Raw genomic sequence first — 20,069 nt, 5'->3', positions numbered from 1 at the left:
ACAGTAAGTGATCAGGAAGGCCAATGGAATCTTGGCCTTTATTGCAAAGTGGATGGAGTATAACACCAGTGTTAAGCTTTGCTCATTGGGTAATACCATCCAGTTTTAGTTAGTGTTGGTTGCAGTGTCAGCAGTCAGGGACTTTCTGAACTTTCCCACAACCGTATTTAGAGGAAGTGGTCTCAGTACAAAAGGCAGAGTGAAGATATTTCAGTGAGTACAGAAGCGGCAAAGAAGTTCAGCAGCACCATTTCAAGGCTCCTCTGGTGAGTACAATTGCCCCGTGATCTTTCTCCAATTCACCTTATGTTATCCTTTACTATATTTAACAGGGAAGTAATTATTTCCCTTCCACGACCAATCTGGACAGCTCTTTTTTTATTTATTCGTTCATGGAATATGGGCGTCGTTGGCAAGGCCGGCATTTATTGCCCATCCCTAATTGCCCTTGAGAAGGTGGCGGTGTGCTGCCTCCTTGACTACTGTGTTGCCAAGCCCTTTCAGAGGGTCAGTTAAGAATCAACCACATTGCTGTGGGTCCGGAGTCACACATCAGCTAGACCGGGTAAGGACAGCAGATTTCCTTCCCTAAAAAGAACCAGTTGGGTTTTTATGACAATCCTATAGTTTTGGTGCTAGCTTTTTTTTTTAAATTCCAGATTTATTTAACTAACTACGAACATATGAGGGAGGGGGGGGGGGGAGGGGGGGAGAGGGAAGGGGGAGGGAAGGGGGAGGGAGGGAGAGAGGGGGGAGGGAGGGGGGAGGAGGGAGGGAGGGGGAGGGGAGGGAGGGAGGGGGAGGGGAGGGGGAGGGGAGGGGGTGGGAGGGGGGAGGTGGGAGGGGAGGGGGGGAGGAGGGGGAGAGGAGGGAGGGGGGAGGAGGGGGAGGGAGGGAGGGGGGGAGGGAGGGGGAGGAAGGGAGGGAGGGGGGAGAGGGAAGGAAGAGGGAAGGAGAGGGAGGGAGAGGGGAGGGGAGAGAGAGGGAGGGAAGAGGGGGGGGGTGGAGGGAAGAGAGGGGGGGTCGGGGGAAGAGAGTGGGGGTCGGGGGAAGAGAGGGGGGGTCGGGGGAAGAGAGGGGGGGTCGGGGGAAGAGAGGGGGTCGGGGGAAGAGGGGGGGGTCGGGGGAAGAGGGGGGATCGGGGGAAGAGGGGGGGGTCGGGGGAAGAGGGGGGGTCGGGGGGAAGAGGGGGGGGGTCGGGGGGGGGGTCGAGGGAAATGGTGGGGGTCGGGGGAAGAGGGGGGGTCGGGGGAAGAGGGGGGGGTCGGGGGGGGTCGAGGGAAATGTTGGGGGTCGGGGGAAGAGGGGGGGGTCGGGGGAAGAGCGGGGGGTCGGGGAAGAGGGGGGGGTCGGGGGAAGAGGGAGGGCTCGGGGGAAGAGAGGGGGGGGTCGGGGGAAGAGAGGGGGGGGGTCGGGGGAAGAGGGGGTGTCGGGGAACAGGAGAGGGGGGGTCGGGGAACAGGAGCGGGGGGGGGTCGGGGAACAGGAGCGGGGGGGGTCGGGGAACAGGAGCGGGGGGGGGTCGGGGAACAGGAGCAGGGGGGGGTCGGGGAACAGGAGCAGGGGGGGGGTCGGGGAACAGGAGCAGGGGGGGTCGGGGAACAGGAGCAGGGGGGGTCGGGGAACAGGAGTAGGGGGGGGGGGTCGGGGAACAGGAGCGGGGGGGGGGTCGGGGAACAGGAGCAGGGGGGGGTCGGGGAACAGGAGCAGGGGGGGGGTCGGGGAACAGGAGCAGGGGGGGGATCGGGGAACAGGAGCGGGGGGGGGGGTTGGGGAACAGGAGCGGGGGGGGGGGTCGGGGAACAGGAGCGGGGGGGGGGGGTCGGGGAACAGGAGCAGGGGGGGGGTCGGGGAACAGGAGCGGGGGGGGGGCGGGTCGGGGAACAGGAGAGAGGGGGGGGTCGGGGAACAGGAGCGGGGGGGGGGTCGGGGAACAGGAGCGGGGGGGGGTCGGGGAACAGGAGCGGGGGGGGGGGTCGGGGAACAGGAGCAGGGGGGGGGGTCGGGGAACAGGAGAGAGGGGGGGGTCGGGGAACAGGAGTGGGGGGCGGGGAGCGGGTCGGGTCGGGGGGGGGGGAAGCGGGCCTCGGGTCGGGGGAGCGGGCCGAGGCTCGGGGTGGGGGGGGGGGAGCGGGCCTCGGGTCGGGGGAGCGGGCCGAGGCTCGGGGTGGGGGGGGGGGAGCGGGCCTCGGGTCGGGGGAGCGGGCCGAGGCTCGGGGTGGGGGGGGGGGAGCGGGTCGGGTCGGGGGGGGGGGGGAAGCGGGCCTCGGGTCGGGGGGGGGGGGGGGAGCGGGTCGGGTCGGGGGGGGGGGAAGCGGGCCTCGGGTCGGGGGAGCGGGCCGAGGCTCGGGGTGGGGGGGGGGGAGCGGGCCTCGGGTCGGGGGAGCGGGCCGAGGCTCGGGGTGGGGGGGGGGGAGCGGGCCTCGGGTCGGGGGAGCGGGCCGAGGCTCGGGGTGGGGGGGGGGGGGAGCGGGTCGGGTCGGGGGGGGGGGGGAAGCGGGCCTCGGGTCGGGGGGGGGGGGAGCGGGTCTCGGGTCTCGGTCGGGGCAGGGGCGGGGGGGGGAGCGGGTGTCGGGTCGGGTCGGCGGGAAGCAGGAGCTGGCCGTGGGAGGAGCCTCATTCACACAGCCCCAGTGAGGCCATTGGGCCAGGGCTAGGGGCTGCGTGCTTCGGGCCCCTCCCACACAGTTCGGCGCCTGGAGCTACTGCACTTGCGTGCCCACTGTAGCGCGCATGTGCAGAGGTCCCGGCACTGTTTTCAGCGCAGGGACCTGGCTCCGCCCCCCACAGCTCGTGCTGCGCCGCGCCGAGGGCCAGAGGACCTGTAAGTCGGTGGAGAATACCGAGGATTTTTTTAGGCGCCGTTTTACGCGCGAAAAACGGGCGCCCAGCTCGGAGGGGTGCCCGTTTTTTTTCTTGTGGAAACTTGGGCCCATAGAGCTCTTTGAAGATTGTTGATCTTTATTTCAGGTTTACCTTTCCTCCATGCGAGAGCCACAATCCTTGTTTAGCTCTCTATAACATTTTCTAAAAGGTAGAAATAAAGGAGCTCTTTCACTTCTTGGTTTGGTGGCTGTGAGAATCCTGCATTGTGATTGGCTGCTTAGGCAGCTTGTTGATGTCACAGCATCGATGGATTCCTCAAACTGCACTGATCTCAATTGCACATCGGAAAAGCCGAACTTCCAAACTCAGCAATGGCGAGATCTTTGTGGGAATGTCTCTTCAGGGCCAGCCTTTGCATCACGGGCCATTAAATAATGACTCTGCCTCAGTATTTACCAGGGAGATTAACAAGGTGGACATGACATTAGAAAGAGAGATCAAAAAAGATATAAAGACATTTAAGATAGAAAGGGGGAAGATAAATGATAAACTAATCAAACTTAGAGAGGATTAAACCCCTGTTCGGATTAATTGAATCCGCACAAATTAAAAGCAATTAGGGAAGAAAAGCAGAGGCACTATTACACATAGACAAACACTCGTCAGAAAAGGGAATAGTGATTATTAACATCATTCTCGAGCCTAATCATGAGCCTTACTATATTGTAATCACTACTACTAAGATGCTCTCCTATTCTTACTTCTCTTTCTGTTCTGGTTCATTTCCCATTACAAGATCCAGCAATGATTCATTTCTTGTTGGACTTCTTACACATTGAGTGAGACAGGAGTCCTGCATTTAGTGTAAAATGTGATTCCCTTTTTGCCCTTTAGTCACTTCTTCCTGCCAGTTTATTTCAGGGTCATTGAACTCTCTCATGATTGCTATTCAATGCCTGCTACTCACCTCGTACATTTGTCTACATATTTCTTCCTCCAATTCCCTTCCACTATTTGGTGGTCTATATTATATCCCTATTAAGGTGATGGATCAGTTCTTATCTCTTAACCCTTAGCACAGTCGTGCCGCTGATTGAAACACATGCGAACCAGAAACTCCACCGTACTGGAAGTCTCATGAAACTTTTTGTACAAATACTTTCTCCCCACGTCCCCCTTCCCAGATGGGTAAAGAGAAATTTGTCTTTGGCACCCCTGCTCTGTACAAGGAAAGAGCTCTGATGTGGGATCGTAATGTTTTAACCAGCCCTGAACCCCCTCACCCTACTTGGTGACCAAACTTGGAACCTGCCGATGTCTGTGACCGTCATTTTGCTGAAACATTCTGTAAACGACCCTGTGTGTTGGGGTGGGGGGGTGGGACTGTCGGCTCTTGTTTGATTGCACCCCATTAAACAAAAGGTAGGACAGCAGAAATTATGGGTGAACTCGGTGCTCCTTCGATGGGTGCAGTGTGCATATTACATTGAATTAGACAGAATTTTACAGCACAGGAACAGACAATGTCAGCCAATGTACCCGACTTCTCCATCACCATCCCAGACTGTGCTGTCCCACTGGCAGGTCAGACCCACCCGAGGTGGGGGCACAGTGGTATATAGCCGGGAGGGAGAGACCCTGGGAGTCCTCAACATTGTCTCCGGATCCCATAAAGTCTCATAACTTCAGGACAAACATGGGCTAGGAAACCTCCCGCTGATTACCACCGACCGCCCTCCTTCAGCTGACGAATCAGTACTCCTCCATGTTGAACATCATTTGGAAGAACTACTGAAGGTAGCAAGGGCACAGAACCTACTCTGGATGGGCGACTTCAATGTCCATCGCCAAGAGTGGCTTGGTAGCACTTCTACTGACTGAGCTGGCCGAATCTTAAAGGACGTAACTGCCAGATTCCGCCTGCAGCAGGTGCTGAGAGAATATAAGAACTGGGAGCATGAGTAGGCCATTTGGCCTCTCGAGCCTGCTCTGCCATTCAATAAGATCATGGCTGATCTGATCATGGCCTCAAGCCCTTTCCCGCTCCCCATAACCGACACGTGGGAAATACCTACTTGATCTCGTCCTCACCAATCTAGCTGTTCCAGATGCACCTGTCCGTGACAACATTGGTAGCAGTGACAAACGCACAGTCCTTTTGGAGACAAAGTCCCATCTTCACGCTGAGGATATTCAGTATTGTGTGGCACTACCACCATGCTAAATGGGATAGATTCAGAACAGATCTAGCAGATCAAAACTGGGCATCTATGAGGCGATGTGGGCCATCAGCAGCAGCAGAATTTATTCCACCACAATCTGTAACCTCATGGCCCGGCACATCCCTCACTCTACCATTACCATCAAGCCAGGAACCAAACCTGGTTCAATGAGGTGTATGGAAGAGCATGGCAGGAGCAGTGCGAGGCATACCTAAAAGTGAGGTGCCAACCTGGGGAAGCTAAACAGCAGAAGCAGCATGCTATAGACAGAGCTAAGCAATCCCACAATTAACTGATCAGACAAAGCTGTGCACTCCTTCCACATCCTGTCGTGAATGGTGGTCAACATTTAAAAAACTAAGAGGAGGAGGAGGCTCCATGAATATCCCCAGTCACAATGATGGCGGAGCCCAGTACGCGAGTGCAAAAGACAAAAGCGTTTGCAACTCTCTTCAGTCAGAAGTGCCAAGTGGATGATCCATATGGGTCTCCTCCTGAGGTCCCCACCATCACAGACGCCAGTCAGAGTTCCAGAGGTGAGGTGAGAGTGACTGCACTTGACATCAAGGCAGCATTTGACCGAGTGTGGCATCAAGGAGCCTTAAAATTGAAGTCAAAAGAATCAGGGGAAAACTCTCCACTGGATGGAAGCATATCTAGCACAAAGGAAGATAGTTGTGATTGTTGGATGCCAATCATCTCAGCCCCAGGACATCGCTGCAGGATTTTCTCAGGGCAGTGTCCTAGGCCCAACCATCTTTAGCTGCTTCTTCAATTGATGGTCTGGAGCTGGCTTCAGGCGCTAATAGGATTGTAGCATTGCTTAATGTGCTGATGTGATGAGAATCTGTGATTATTCCATCATGTGTAAGTCAGAATGACCTGTTAATGGATGCTGTAGCTATGTTATTAACAAGATTAATGGGAAAGCGGGTTGTGTAGAGGATACAGAGAAGCTGCAAAGAGATTTAGATAAGTTAAGCAAATGGGCTAAGGTTTGGCAGATGGAATACAATGTCGGAAAGTGTGAGGTCATCCACCTTGGGAAAAAAACAGTAAAAGGGAATATTATTTGAATGGGGAGAAATTACAACATGCTGAGGTGCAGAGGGACCTGGGGGTCCTTGTGCATGAAACTCTTTTAGAGTCTACCTATAAAACATAAAACATTAAACCGTGCCACCCGACCTGGATGACACACCAGACATTTACAAGGCCCTTTTTTTCCTTTTTTTTGTGTTTTTCTTTTTTTTTTGGTTTTTTTTTGGGGGCACTAAAATCACCTTTTTTCCCCAGTGCCCCCTATAAAAGGGAAGGGGACACTAAAAGCACCAGCAATTAAAACAAATTAAGCTTTAAAACGTAAAATCAAATTAAAATTTGGTTGCCGGGCGTGATGATGCACTCCAGTCCCTCCGGTGCCCACCTCTCGCGGAAGGCCGCGAGCGTACCGGTGGACACCGCGTGCTCCATCTCCAAGGACACCCTGGACCGGATGTAAGAGCGGAAGAGAGGCAGGCAGTCAGGTTGAACGACCCCCTCGACCGCCCGCTGCCTGGACCGGCTGATGGCACCCTTGGCCGTGCCCAGGAGCAGTCCTACGAGGAGGCCTTCGGACCTACCCGCTCCCCTCCGCACAGGGTGCCCAAAGATCAGGAGAGTGGGACTGAAGTGCAGCCAGAATTTCAGGAGCAGCCCCTTCAAATAATAAAACAGGGGCTGCAACCTCGTGCATTCCATAAAAACATGGAACACGGACTCCTCCAGACCGCAGAAATTGCAGGCGGCCTGGGAGTCCGTGAACCGGCTTAAAAATTTATTGCACGGCACTGCTCCGTGCACCACCTTCCAGGCCAAGTCCCCGACAAATAGTGGGAGGAGCCCTGCGTAGAGTGCCCTCCATCGGGGTCCCCCGCCTCCTCCGGACTGCAGGATGGTACGCCATGGCGTGTCCGGACGGCAGGCGAGGATGGCAAAGTTGAGAGTGTGCAGGAGCAGCCCGTACAGGAAACCCCTCCGCGCGGAACTGAAGGGCACGGAGGGGATTTCCCCGAGGCGGCTCAAGCTGTGAGGCGCCGGCCCCCGAGGGAGGTTCCGGGGTTTGGCGCCAATGAGGAATTCCGTCGGGATGGGGGTCATTTCGGACGGGAACTCCCCACGTGCTTGAGCCTCCTCGATGCACCTAACGGAGTCAGGGCCCAGAGCTGTTTTTAGCGACTCGATGGCATCGGCCGCGTGGCGAACGTTGGCAGAATTTAGGCGCCGCGCCAGCGTGTCTGGCGCCATCCAGCCCGCTCCTCCGCCATCGAGCAGGTCCCTGACCCTGGTCACCTCACCAGCCACAGTCCTCTCTTCCGACCGCCACATAAAACCTCGGTCGTGGAGGTACGGATTCCCGAACAGTGGCTCCTGCAGGACGGCCGCCACTCCAGCCGGCGGAGAGCTGCGCTTGGTGGCGACTTTGTTCCAGACCCTGATGAGTTCCTTGTAAAAGACAGGCAGCTCCCGGAGGGCGGTCCTGACACCCCCCAAGTTCACAAACAGGAGCTGCGTGTCATAATTGAGGTCGCGCTGCTGGCGGAAGAAATACGTCGCCAGAGCACACCACCTAGGAGGGGGCTCGACGTAAAGGTATCTCTGCAGGGTCTGAAGACGGAAAGTCGCGAGCTGGGCGCTGACGCACACCAACGACTGACCGCCCTCCTCAAGCGGGAGACTCAAGACCGCAGCAGAGACCCAGTGCTTCCTGTTGTTCCAGAAGAAGTCCACCAGCTTGGCGACAAACGCAGGGGGAGGGGTCAAAGTGACCAGCCGGTACCACAACATTGCGGCCACCAGCTGGTTTATGACTAGCGCTCGACCCCTGTAGGACAGCACTCGGAGCAGTCCTGTCCAGCGCCCTAGGCGAGCGGCGACCTCGGCCTCCAGCTCCTGCCAGTTCGCCGGCCAGGCTCCCTCGTCGGGGCTAAGGTAGACTCCCAGATAGAGGAGATGGGTCGTGCTCCAGGCAAAAGGCCTGAGCTCCTCCGGCAGGGAGTCTACCCGCCACTGACCCACCAGGAGTCCGGAACATTTCTCCCAGTTGATCCTGGCGGAGGACGCGGCCGAGTAAATCTCCTGGCACTCACGCATCCTCCGCAGGTCAGCGGGATCCTCTACCGCGAGGAGCACGTCATCGGCGTAAGCCGAGAGGACGACCTCCACGCCCGGCCCTTGCAGAGCCAGTCCCGTCAACCTCGTCCGCAAGAGGCGCAGGAAAGACTCCACGCAAATGGCGTATAACTGGCCCGACATGGGGCATCCCTGGCGCACCCCTCTCCTAAAGCGAAGGGGCGCCGTCAAGGACCCGTTAACCTTAATCAGACACTCCGCGGCGGCGTACAAAAGTCGGATCCGGGCGACGAAATGCGTCCCGAACCCGAAAGCGCCTTGTGCATGAATCCCCAAAAAAGTTAGTTTGCAGGTGCAGCAGTTAATCAGGAAGGCGAATGGAATGTTGGCCTTCATTGAGAGAGGGATGGAGTACAAAAGCAGGGAGATCCTGCTGCAACTGTACAGGGTATTGGTGAGGCCGCACCTGGAGTACTGCGTGCAGTTTTGGTCACCTTACTTAAGGAAGAATATACTAGCTTTGGAGGGGTACAGAGACGATTCACTAAGCTGATTCCGGAGATGAGGGGGTTACTTTATGATGATAGATTGAGTAGACTGGGTCTTTACTCGTTGGAGTTCAGAAGGATGAGGGGTGATCTTATAGAAACATTTAAAATAATGAAAGGGATAGACAAGATAGAGGCAGAGAGGTTGTTTCCACTGGTCGGGGAGATTAGATCTAGGGGGCACAGCCTCAAAATATGGGGGAGCCAATTTAAAACCGAGTTGAGAAGGAATTTCTTCTCCCAGGGGGTTGTGAATCTGTGGAATTCTCTGCCCAAGGAAGCAGTTGAGGCTAGCTCATTGAATGAATTATTAACCAATAAGGGAATTAAGGGTTATGGGGAGCGGGCGGGTAAGTGGAGCTGAGTCCACGGCCAGATCAGCCATGATCTTGTTGAATGGCGGAGCAGGCTCGAGGGGCTAGATGGCCTACTCCTGTTCCTAATTCTTATGTTCTTATGTTCTAAGCCATTGTAATCACAGGGCATGATGGGAAGCTTGGCCATTTGTAAGCTACAAATGTTAAAACTGTAGGCTTCAGCAGTTTAGAACAAAGGACAATAAGTTGAACTTGTGACTTCAGAAAGTGAGATGGAAGGGCCTTGAAACTGAAATATTTGAGATAATGGAAAGCATCTTTCAAAGCCTACGTGCTAGACTCTGTTCTAGTTATGGAAGAGACGTGGGCATAGTCATTATCCTGTCAAATGGGCAGGGCCAACAGTTGAGCAGCTGTCACTCTCAGGCATACATGGACATTTCTTACCTTTGTAAATTGTCAAGCTTACGCTTACGCCCGATCATTTATAAAATCTGATGTAATTGTTCAATCGGAGAGAGTCTTTGCTAAAGTTCTCTGCCCTGCATGCTTGTAATTACGTTTCTCACATCATAGCCTACCCATGACTCCAGGTGGTTTCTTTCCACAACATTCATCATGAGGTCAGAAATGGGGATGTTCGCTGATGATTGCACAGTGTTCACTTCCAATTACTTAGCATTTTTTCTTATAACTCCTAAACGAGGATCTAAAAGACAAAGCTGCATCCGTGTGGTGTATTGCCCCTGAGGAATGAGCAATCCCACATTGCTAATAAACTCAGAAATGTTTGAACATGTAAATTGCATTAAATTATAGGGAATTGTAATATATGTCTGTATTTGCACCTTAAAAAGGTATTGTTGGCATTGTAGAAAGTTCAGTGACGTGATCGGGGTCCAGGAGAGGCATGAGTTCGGGGCACAGGGGCAGCACAGGCCAGCTCACACTGCGATATGTGTGTGCTCTAGGTCCATGTAGCAGAGCAGGTCTCCAGTCGTCCTGGTTAACCCTTGCCACTGGACCAAGACCTAGCTCTGTCAAGCCCGTGTGGTGGCTGGTGTGCAATGACCACCACACGTTAAAAAAATCCACAGGCATCTTCCACCCTTCAAGATGTAGTTCGCAATCTGGAATATCAGGTCCTTCATTGAAACACCTGTGAACTCATCCCTTTTTGGTGCGGAAGCAAGTCATCCTCGACAAGAGGGACCGCCGAAGAAGAAGTTCAGTTCCATTCACAACTCCTCAGATAATGAAGCAAGACCTGGACAACATTCAGACTTAGGCTGATAAGTGGCAAGTAACATTCGCACCACACAAGTGCCAATCAATGACTATCTACAACAAGCTAGAATCTAACCACTGTTAGAAATCAGTGATGTCCAATATGTATATGATTTTGCAAATAAAAATGTGGTGCAAATAATGCTATGTTAATGGTTATGTTAAAACTGGAGGCAAGAAGTCACCTCAGACGGGTACTAGAATGGCTAGATAGATGCTTGGAATGTGCGAATGTTATGGTTTCCTGCGGATGTTATTGAATCCCGCACTGTGACAGCAATACACAATCTTTTTATTGTCGATCGATTATCTGTTGTTTCTTAGTTAAGACTTGAACCTTGTTTATGTATTGTATGTATAACGCTAAGGTAGGAATTGAAGTTAGCGTAACAGAACTGCTCGCAAAGATAAGTAAAAGTTAAGTAGTATAGAAAGACTTGGAATGGAAGGATTTTGAGGAGGTTAAGGCAAGCACAGTCTCAGAATGGAGCAGTTTGCTACGTTGTAAAGGAGATAATGACTGATTGAAGTGAGACAGCTCTGGTTTGGTCCTCATGATTGAGAGGGTACAGGACCAATCCTTGTACTAATTGTACTCGAGAGAATAGGAACCAGGGATATAAAAAACATATTTCAAAGAACGAAATTTCATAAAGTTTAAACAGGAAAGACATTTGAACAAGATCATAAGACTTCTTTAAGGAGGGCTTTGTTTCATTAATTGAGACAAAGCTCTCGATGCCCCATTGGGTACTGAGTTTTTAGGGGAATCTCTACAGACCAAAAGATCTTGCCATTTCAGGCCCATCCCTAAAAAGAGAATAAAAGTAACCTACTTAGGGCTTGTCCCCACAGACAGTGGAGGGGAGAACTATACAGAAGTTGGGTTGGTCAAACGCTCCGAGAGTGATTCCATGCTCTATCAAAGGAGGCTCGATACAAAAGGAAGAGAGGCCTAAATCCAGACAAATGCTCACGTGTACCATGGTCGTATGTTTATTCTGTATAACTAATGTGTTATATTCCATTTTAAACTCTGATTAAACACAATATACCCACCATATTGGTTTACAGTTGATTATGATTATTTAAGTGACCAGAGATAGCCATACATTGGTTATGTCTAACACCACCGCCCTTTGACATTCAACTGCATTCCCATTGTCTAGAAGGACAAGGGCAGCAGGTGCATGGGAACACCATCACCTGCAAGTTCCCCTCCAAGTTACACACCATTCTGACTTGGAAATATATCGCTGTTCCTTCATCTGGGTCAAAATCCTGGAGCTATGGCAGCACCTTCACCACACGGACTGCAGCGCTTCAATTAGGCAGCTCACCACCACCTTCTCAAGGGCAATTAGGGGTAGACAATAACCTTTCCAGCAATGTCCACCTCCCAGGAATGATTTTTTTTTTTAAAAAGGCCATTTGGTCCAACAGGTCCATGCTGGTGTTTATGCTCCACATGAGCCTTGGAATGCTATCTTTTGACACACTGCCCACTATTTACATCCTGCCCACTATTTAAGCTCTGCTATATATTTACAGACTGCAATCGCGTTGCACTATGGCATGGTTTAATTTGTTTTATGCAATCTGATTTCAGCTCTTCACTAAGATGGATGCCCCAGTTTGCCTGGTTGACAACACCAGTGATGGCTCACTTATTGTCAAACAAGATGCTCTGAACATTTTAGCCTCTCTGAGGAAACCAGTTGCTGTAGTTTCCATAGCCGGCAAATACCGCACTGGGAAATCTTACCTGATGAACAGGCTCGCTGGGAAATCAGTTGGTAAGTGAGACATTCTCAACAGTCCAGTGACTATGGTTAGTGTTAATACACTGGTCTGGTCAGCCTCTAACCCAATGGGCACACGCATGTCTCACCTAGGGTGACTTGCTAACCCTTCAACATTGTCCTGGCATCTCCAGGAATTGAAGATTAGTCTCTTGGACACTCCTGGAAAAAAATCATGGGGACAATAACAATTTTTTTCCTTTCAACGCTTGTGGTTATTAATTATGAATATGTTGGAGTTGGGAAAGGAAGGGCTTTTGACTGAGTCAAGAATCATCCAATCGGGTAATGAAGAGTCTGTTTGCTTTCCAATTGGTGTGGGAAAGCAATGCGCCATGACAATGGAAATGTTGGGCGACCAATGAGAGGAGCGTGGGACGGGGCAGTTGGAGGGAGGCAGCCACGTGAAGGAACCTCCAGGAATACATCCAGCCAGAGTTGACAACCCAATTTTGCCCCATTGCACTTCCTGCTGTAGGTCGTGGGTATCAGAATTTCAGGGCCTTGGTCAATTATACCTTGACCTTGTGAGTTTCCATCCTTTTCCGAACTAGACATTAATTCACCTCTCTGTGCAAGTTCACCAACATATATTTAGCTCGTTTGCTTATCCACTGTCTTGTGAGAAATGATCTCATCCGACCGAGCCTTTCTACTCATACAATGGCATCTTCTAGTTCTGGGCTCACAGTACAAATAACCTGCTTATTGCAGGTTGCTCGTGCCATATCACGATGACCAGGGATGGAGCGCATACACACAAATCTTAGATGGTGGCAGGACAAGTAGAGTAGGCTGATAAAAAAACCATATGGGATCCTGGGTCCTATTAATAGTGGAATAGTGTACAAAAGCAAGGAAGTTATGCTAAACCTTTATAAAATACTTGTTAGGCCTCAGGTGGAGTATTGTGTTCAATTTGTGCACCAAACTGTAGGAAGGATGCCAAGGCCTTGCAGAGGGCGCAGAAGAGATTTACTAGAATGGTACCAGGGATGAGGGAACTCAGTTATGTGGAGAGACTGGAGAAGCTGGGATTGTTCTCGTTCAAGGAGAGATGGTTAAGAGGAGACTTGATAAATTCATAAATAGTTTTGATAGATTAAATTAAGCGAAACTGTTTCCAATGGCAGAAGGATCAGTAACCAGCGTGCACAGATTTAAGGTGATTGACAAAAGAATAAAAGGCAACAGGAGGAAACATTTATTTTACACAGCGAGTTGTTGTGATCTAAAATTCACTGCCTGAAAAGGCCATGGAAGCAGAATCATAGGATTATATTACATTACATAGGATATACGGCCCAGAAACAATCCATTCACTCCAAACAGTCCATGCCAGCATTTATGCTATTGAGGGAGTGCAGTGAAGGTTCACCAGACAGATTCCCAGGATGGCAGGACTGACATATGAGGAGAGACTAGATTGACTAGGCTTATATTCACTGGAATTTAGAAGAATGAGAGGGAATCTCATAGAAACATATAAAACTCTGACGGGATTGGACAGGTTAGATGCAGGAAGAATGTTCCCCATGCTGGAGAAATCTAGAACCAGGGATCACAGTCTAAGGATAAGGGTAAACCATTTAGGACCGAGATGAGGAGAAACTTCTTCACTCAGAGAATTGTGAACCTGTGGAATTCTCTACCACAGAGAGTTGTTGAGACCAGTTCGTTCGATATATTCAAAAGGGAGTTAGATGTAGCCCTGACGGCTAAAGGGATCAAGGGGTATGGAGACAAAACAGGAATGGCGTACTAAAGTTCATGATCAGCCATGATCATATTGAATGGTGGTGCAGGTTTGGAGGACCGAATGGCCTACTCCTGCACCTATTTTCTGTGTTTCTATGTTTCTATGCTTCACTCGAGCTTCCTCCCATCTTTCCTCATCTAAATCTATCAGCATAACCCTCTATTCCCTTCTCCCTCAAATGCTTGTCTAGCCTCCCCTTAAATGTATCTTTACTATTCGCTTCAACCACTCCCTGTGGTAGAGAGTTCCACATTCTCACCACTCTGGGTAAAGAAGTTTCTTCTGAAATCCCGATTGGATTTCATGGTGACTATCTTATATTATGGCCTCTAGTTACGTTCTCCCCCACAAGTTGAAACATTCTCTCTGTATCCACTCCATCAAAACCTTTCATAATTTTAAAGACCTCTGTTCGGTCACCCCTCAGCCGCCTTCTTTCAAGAGAAAAGAGACCCAGCCTTTTCTGATATGTACACGCTCGTATTTCTGGTATTATCCATGTAAAATTCTCTGCACCCTCTCCAGTGCCTCTATATCCTTTTTATAATAGGGAAACCAGAACTGTACGCAGTACTCTAAGTGCGGTCTAACCAAGATTCAATACAGGTTTAGCATAACTTCCCTGCTTTTCAATTCTATACCTCTAGAAATAAGCCCTAGTGCTTGGTTTGCTTTTTCATGGCCTTGCTAACCTGTGTCGCAACTTTTAGTGATTTTGTACTTTGAGATCCCTTAGTTCCTCTACCCCACCTAGTCTCGCGACCTCCAAGTAATTAGTGACCTCCCTATTCTTCCTAACAAAATGTAATACCTCACATTTATCTGTGTTGAACTTCATTTGCCAATTATATGCTCATTCTGCAAGTTTATTAATGTCCCCCTGGAATTTGTTACAGTCATCCTCAGTATTGACTGCACCTCCAATTTGGTGTGATCTGCAAATTTAGAAATTGTGTTTTAATTCCAAACTCTAAACCGTTAATATAAATTGTGAACAACAGTAGTCCCAGCACTGATCCTTGTGGAACACCACGACCCACCTTCTGCCACTGTCAATAGCTACCTTTCACCCCTACTCTCTGCTTTCACCCTTCAAGCCAGCTAGCTACCCATTCTGCTATTTGTCCACTGACTCCACATTCTCTGACCTTGTTCATCAGTCTATTATGGGTATCTTATCAAAGGCCTTTTGAAAATTCAATACCCTGCAGTAACAGTCAAAAGAGAATTGCATAAATATTTGAAAGGAAAATTATTGCAGAGCTATGGGGAAATATCAGAGGACTGGGACTAATTGGATAGCTTTACCAAAGAGGCACAGGCACAATGGGCTGAATGGTCTCCTTCTGTGTTGTATCATTCGATGATTCTATGGTTCGATGATGTGCTTTCCATCTTTTCTCCAAAGATATATAAAATAATTTCATTCAACCACTTGTGATGATCTGGAATGGACTGCGTGAAAGAGTAGTGGAACCACAGTCAATTGTAGTTTTCAAAAGAGAATTGGTTAAATACTTGAAAAGGAACGGGACTTTGGGGAAAGAGCAGGGGATCGGAACTAAATGGATAGCTCTGTCAGAGAGTCAGCACAGTCATGATGGGCAGAGTGGCTTCCCTCTGTATTGTAAGTTTCTAGGAGGGCCTTCGGGTGGGGTGGGGTGGGGGAGATTGAAGGAAAAGATGATAATTTTTGTTCTCGTTCCCTGTTTTTCACGTTGAGGGTTCTCACTTGGATCCACCATTCAGTCCCATACGAAGGGAATCTGGATGTGGTGTGTGGAACACCCCTGCAATTCCGATCAGCATCTGGTGCTTTTGGACACAGAAGGACTTGGAGATGTGGAGAAGGTAGGTTATTTCCTGCACTCTGGCAGCTCACACCACCTTTGGGAAGCTGCTCGAGACATTTCTTTCTATGCTATAGGAAAATGGAAGTTGCTGTTATTGTTTATTCACTTTTGGGGCAAAAACACGAAGGCAGAATATTATCTGAATGGCAGTAGATTAGGAAAAGGGGAGGTGCAACGAGACCTGGGTGTCATGGTACATCAGTCATTGGTTGGCATGCAGGTACAGCAGGCGGTGAAGAAGGCAAATGGCATGTCGGCCTTCATAGCTAGGGGATTTGAGTATAGGAGCAGGGAGGTCTTACTGCAGTTGTACAGGGCCTTGGTGAGGCCTCACCTGGAATATTGTGTTCAGTTTTGGTCTCCTAATCTGAGGAAGGACGTTCTTGTTATTGAGGAGATGCAGCGAAGGTTCACCAGACTGATTCCCGGGATGCAGGACTGACATATGAGGAGAGACTGGATTGATTGGGCCTTTGTTCACTGGAGTTTAGAAGGATGAGAGGGGATCTCATAGAAACATATAAAGTTCTGACGGGACTGGAGAGATTAGATGCAGGAAGAATATTTCCAATGTTGGGGAAGTCAAGAACCAGGGGACATGGTCTAAGGATAAGGGGTAAGCCATTTAGGACTGAGATGAGGAGAAACTTCTTCACTCAGAGAGTTGTTAACCTGTGGAATTCCCTACTGCAGAAAGTTGTTGATGCCAATTGGTTGGATAAATTCAAGAGGGAGTTCGATATGGCCCTTACAGCTAAAGGGATCAAGGGGTATGGAGAGAAAGCAGGAAAGGGGTACAGAGATGAATGATCAGCCATGATCTTATTGAATGGTGGTGCAGGCTCGAAGGGCCGAATGGCCTACTCCTGCACCTATTTTCTATGTTTCTATGTTTATCCAGTCCACACAACAAATTATTTCTCAATAAATTGGGACCCTGTTTGACCCTGGCTGGACAGAGAGAGACGTCTGGATCAATTTTCCTCTTGTCCGTGTTCTCTGCGACATAAGCAATATAAATGTATCATTACTTACTTACTGTTGTTCTCTATAAACCCATAATGCTGTTTGCATTACTTTTAGCTTCATCCATTTGCTCTCGGACTTTCAATGCAACTTTCCGTTGTTGTAAAAGTTCATCGAAAGATGAGAAGCCACAAAGGGTGTGCAGCATGGTCTTAGACAGGATGGATTGCTTCTCATGTCCCAGCTCTTCTTTCCCTTTTCTTCCTTCACTCTACATTTTGGCTCCTTCTCACCCCTCCTGCAGTGTTCCTATCTCATTCATCCTTTTCCAGTTTGTTCCTTCTTCCTTCTTCCTTTTGAAGATCTTTTAGAACAAATTTCCAACTAGCACAGTGAGTGTGAGTAAAAGCAGGTTTGTATTGATAGGATGAGCAATAGATGGTTTCTTCTTATATCTATTGTCCTAACTCGCACCAAGTCCCGCTCACCCATCACCCCTGTGCTCACTGACCTACATTGGTTCCCGGTTAAGCAATGCCTTGATTTCAAAATTCCTCCATGGCCTCGCCCTCTCTGTCTTTGTAATCTCCTCCAGCCCCACAATCCCCAAGATATGTGCACTCCTGTAATTCTGCCCTATTGATCATCCCTGATCATAATCGCTCAATCATTGGTGGCCGTACTTCTGTTGCCTGGGCCCCAAGCCCTGGAATTCCCTGCCTAAACCTCTCTGTCTCTCTACCTCTCTTTCCTCTTTCAAGATTCTCCTTTAAAGCTACCTCTCTGAACAAGTTTTTGCTCACCTGCACTAATTTCTACTTATGCGGCTCGGTGTCAATATTTTTTAATCACATAATGCTCCTGTGCCGTGCCTTGAGACATTTCACCATGTTAAAGGTGCAAAATAAATAAAAGTTGTTGTTCTATCTATTGTATTTATCTCCGTCTTCTTATTATTATTCCTTCTTTTAATACCTATATTGTTTTTACAGGGTGACAAGAACAATGACAACTGGATATTTTCATTGAGCATTCTCCTGAGCAGTACCTTTATATACAACAGCAGGGGCACAATTGATCAACATGCACTGGAAGATCTTCAGTATCCTTTTCATTGGAACTTCCAACTAGAGTGTGGTCATAAACAAACCCAAAAATACAACTGAGCAAGTCGGAGAGTTTCTATTGGAGATCACATTATGGCTGACTGGAGGCAGCAATGGAGCTGATTAGATGTTGCCAATTTACTCGGTTTCTCGTTGGAGATTGTCATGGTACTTAATTACAGATTGCCATGGTGTGGATCATCTGATTAGAGCTTACTGTAGTATCTGATTGGAGATTTCCATGTTATGCATCGTCTGATTGGAGCTTACTGTAGTATCTGATTATAGATTGCCATGGTGTGGATTGTCTGATTGGAGCTTGCCGTGGTATCTGATTGGAGATTGCCATGTTATGCATCGTCTGATTGGAGATTGCTCTGGTATACATTGTCTGATTGGAGATTGCTGTGGTATCTGATTGGAGATTGCCATGGTATACATTGTCTGATTGGAGATTGCCATGGTATCTGATTGGAGATTGCCATGTTATGCATCATCTGATTGGAGATTGCTCTGGTATACATTGTCTGATTGGAGATTGCTGTGATATCTGATTGGAGATTGCCGTGGTAAAATTTGGCAGAGTAGAGGTGGGCACCGGAGGGACTGGAGTGCATCATCACGCCCGGCAACCAAATTTTAATTTGATTTTACGTTTTAAAGTTTAATTTGTTTTAATTGCCGGTGCTTTTAGTGTCCCCCTTCCCTTTTATAGGGGGCACTGGGGAAAAATTGTGATTTTAGTGCCCCCAAAAAAAAACCCAAAAAAAGAAAAACACAAAAAAAAACAAAAAAAGGAAAAAAAAGGGCCTTGTAAATGTCTGGTGTGTCACCCAGGTAGGGTGGCACGGTTTAATGTCTTTTGTTTTTGCAGGTGAACTCCAAAAAGAGTTGATGAGGCTTTGTAAGAAGGACCCTGCAGGGGTCAAAGATTTGGTATTTAATTTATGAAGGTAGAGTCCAACAGGAATCAAAGAGTTGATATTTAATGTAAGAAGTCTCAATGATAGATCGCTCACCTGAGTCAGAATGTTGTGGGTTCAAGTCCCACTCCAGAGACTTGAGCACACAATTCTAGGATTACACTCTCAGTGCATACTGAGCTGTTGGTCACCTTTCCTAATATCTTATGTGGCTCAGCATCAAATTTTGTTTGATAATGCTCCTGTGAAGCACCTTGGGTATCCTAATATAAAAGGGAATCCAATGGTCTTCTATAGACATATTAACAGTAAAAGGGTTATCAGAGGAGTGGAGTGGGGGGATTAGAGACCAAAATGGAAATCTATTGGTGGAGGCAGAAGCATGGATGAGGTACTAAATGAGTACTTTGCGTTGGTGTTTGCCAAGGAAGAGGCTTCTGTTCACAAAAGAGGAGAAGCATAAACTTGGCAATTACAGGCCAGTCAGTTTAATGTCAGTGGTGGGGAAGCTGTTAGTAATAATAATCCAAGAGTAAATGAACAGACACTTGGACAAAGAATAAAGGAGAGTAAGCATGGATTTGGTCAGAGCAAATCATGTTTGACTAATTTGATTGAATGTTTTGTTGCAGTATCAGTGAGGGTAAATGAGGACAGTGCAGTTGATGTGTATATAGAATTTTGTTGTTTTGAAAAGACAGGCAGAATGGAAAAGGAGGGAGGTATCCCTGATACTAAAGGATAACATAAGGACAGCAGTGAGAAAGGATCTTGGTTCAGAAGATCAGGAAGCAGAATCAGTATGGGTAGAGATAAGAAATAACAAGGAGCAGAAAACAGTGGTGCGAGTTGTTTATAGGCCCCCAAACAGTAGCTATATCATTGGGAAGAGTATTAATCAACAAATAATTGGAGCTTGTAGCAAAGCTAATACAATAATCATGGGGGACTTTAGGGTTAGAAATTGCGTTTGCGTCCTGTTTTGTGATAACTATTCAGGGAGTGCAGAAGTATCGCCGGGCAAAAAAGATTTTCTGCTGCTGGGGACGTCAACTTTTGTGCTCCAAGAGGGAAATGGAACGCAAAATCAAGCGCAACCACTTCCTTTAGAGCTCTAAAGGGAGTGAGTGGGGTCAGCAATGTTCAGTGCAATGTTGCTGTCTTTACAGGTTCCTCTCTTCACTTAAAGGGAAGAGCCAATGATGGGTTTAGTCAATCTTCATGCTGTCACTGTTGGATCACAGCACCTGCGCTACGTGCATAGCAGCCCCAAGAATGCAGGGCTGAGCAATTGCTGGGGCAAAAGAAATAGGAGGCACTAGACTGGGGAACATTTTGCCCTACCTGAC

At 49.0% G+C, this 20,069-nt stretch overlaps 1 protein-coding gene across 1 annotated transcript in view; it reads left to right on the top strand.

The window, feature by feature from the left end:
- The first annotated feature begins 231 nt into the window (after window positions 1-231).
- The window catches only part of LOC139272557 (guanylate-binding protein 1-like), a 93,686-nt gene continuing 73,848 nt past the window's right edge, over window positions 232-20,069 (top strand). Inside the window, exons 1-4 of the mRNA XM_070888614.1 lie at window positions 232-266; window positions 11,921-12,107; window positions 15,596-15,723; window positions 17,684-17,793. Of these exons, the coding sequence (XP_070744715.1) occupies window positions 11,933-12,107; window positions 15,596-15,723; window positions 17,684-17,793 (413 nt within the window). The 5' untranslated portion in view covers window positions 232-266; window positions 11,921-11,932. The remainder of the gene's footprint in view (window positions 267-11,920; window positions 12,108-15,595; window positions 15,724-17,683; window positions 17,794-20,069) is intronic.

Source organism: Pristiophorus japonicus, chromosome 9 (genome assembly GCF_044704955.1).
Source record: "Pristiophorus japonicus isolate sPriJap1 chromosome 9, sPriJap1.hap1, whole genome shotgun sequence".
NCBI lineage: Eukaryota > Metazoa > Chordata > Chondrichthyes > Pristiophoridae > Pristiophorus > Pristiophorus japonicus.
Note: the sequence above shows the minus strand (reverse complement) of the source record. Positions and strands in the feature narration are given on the sequence as shown.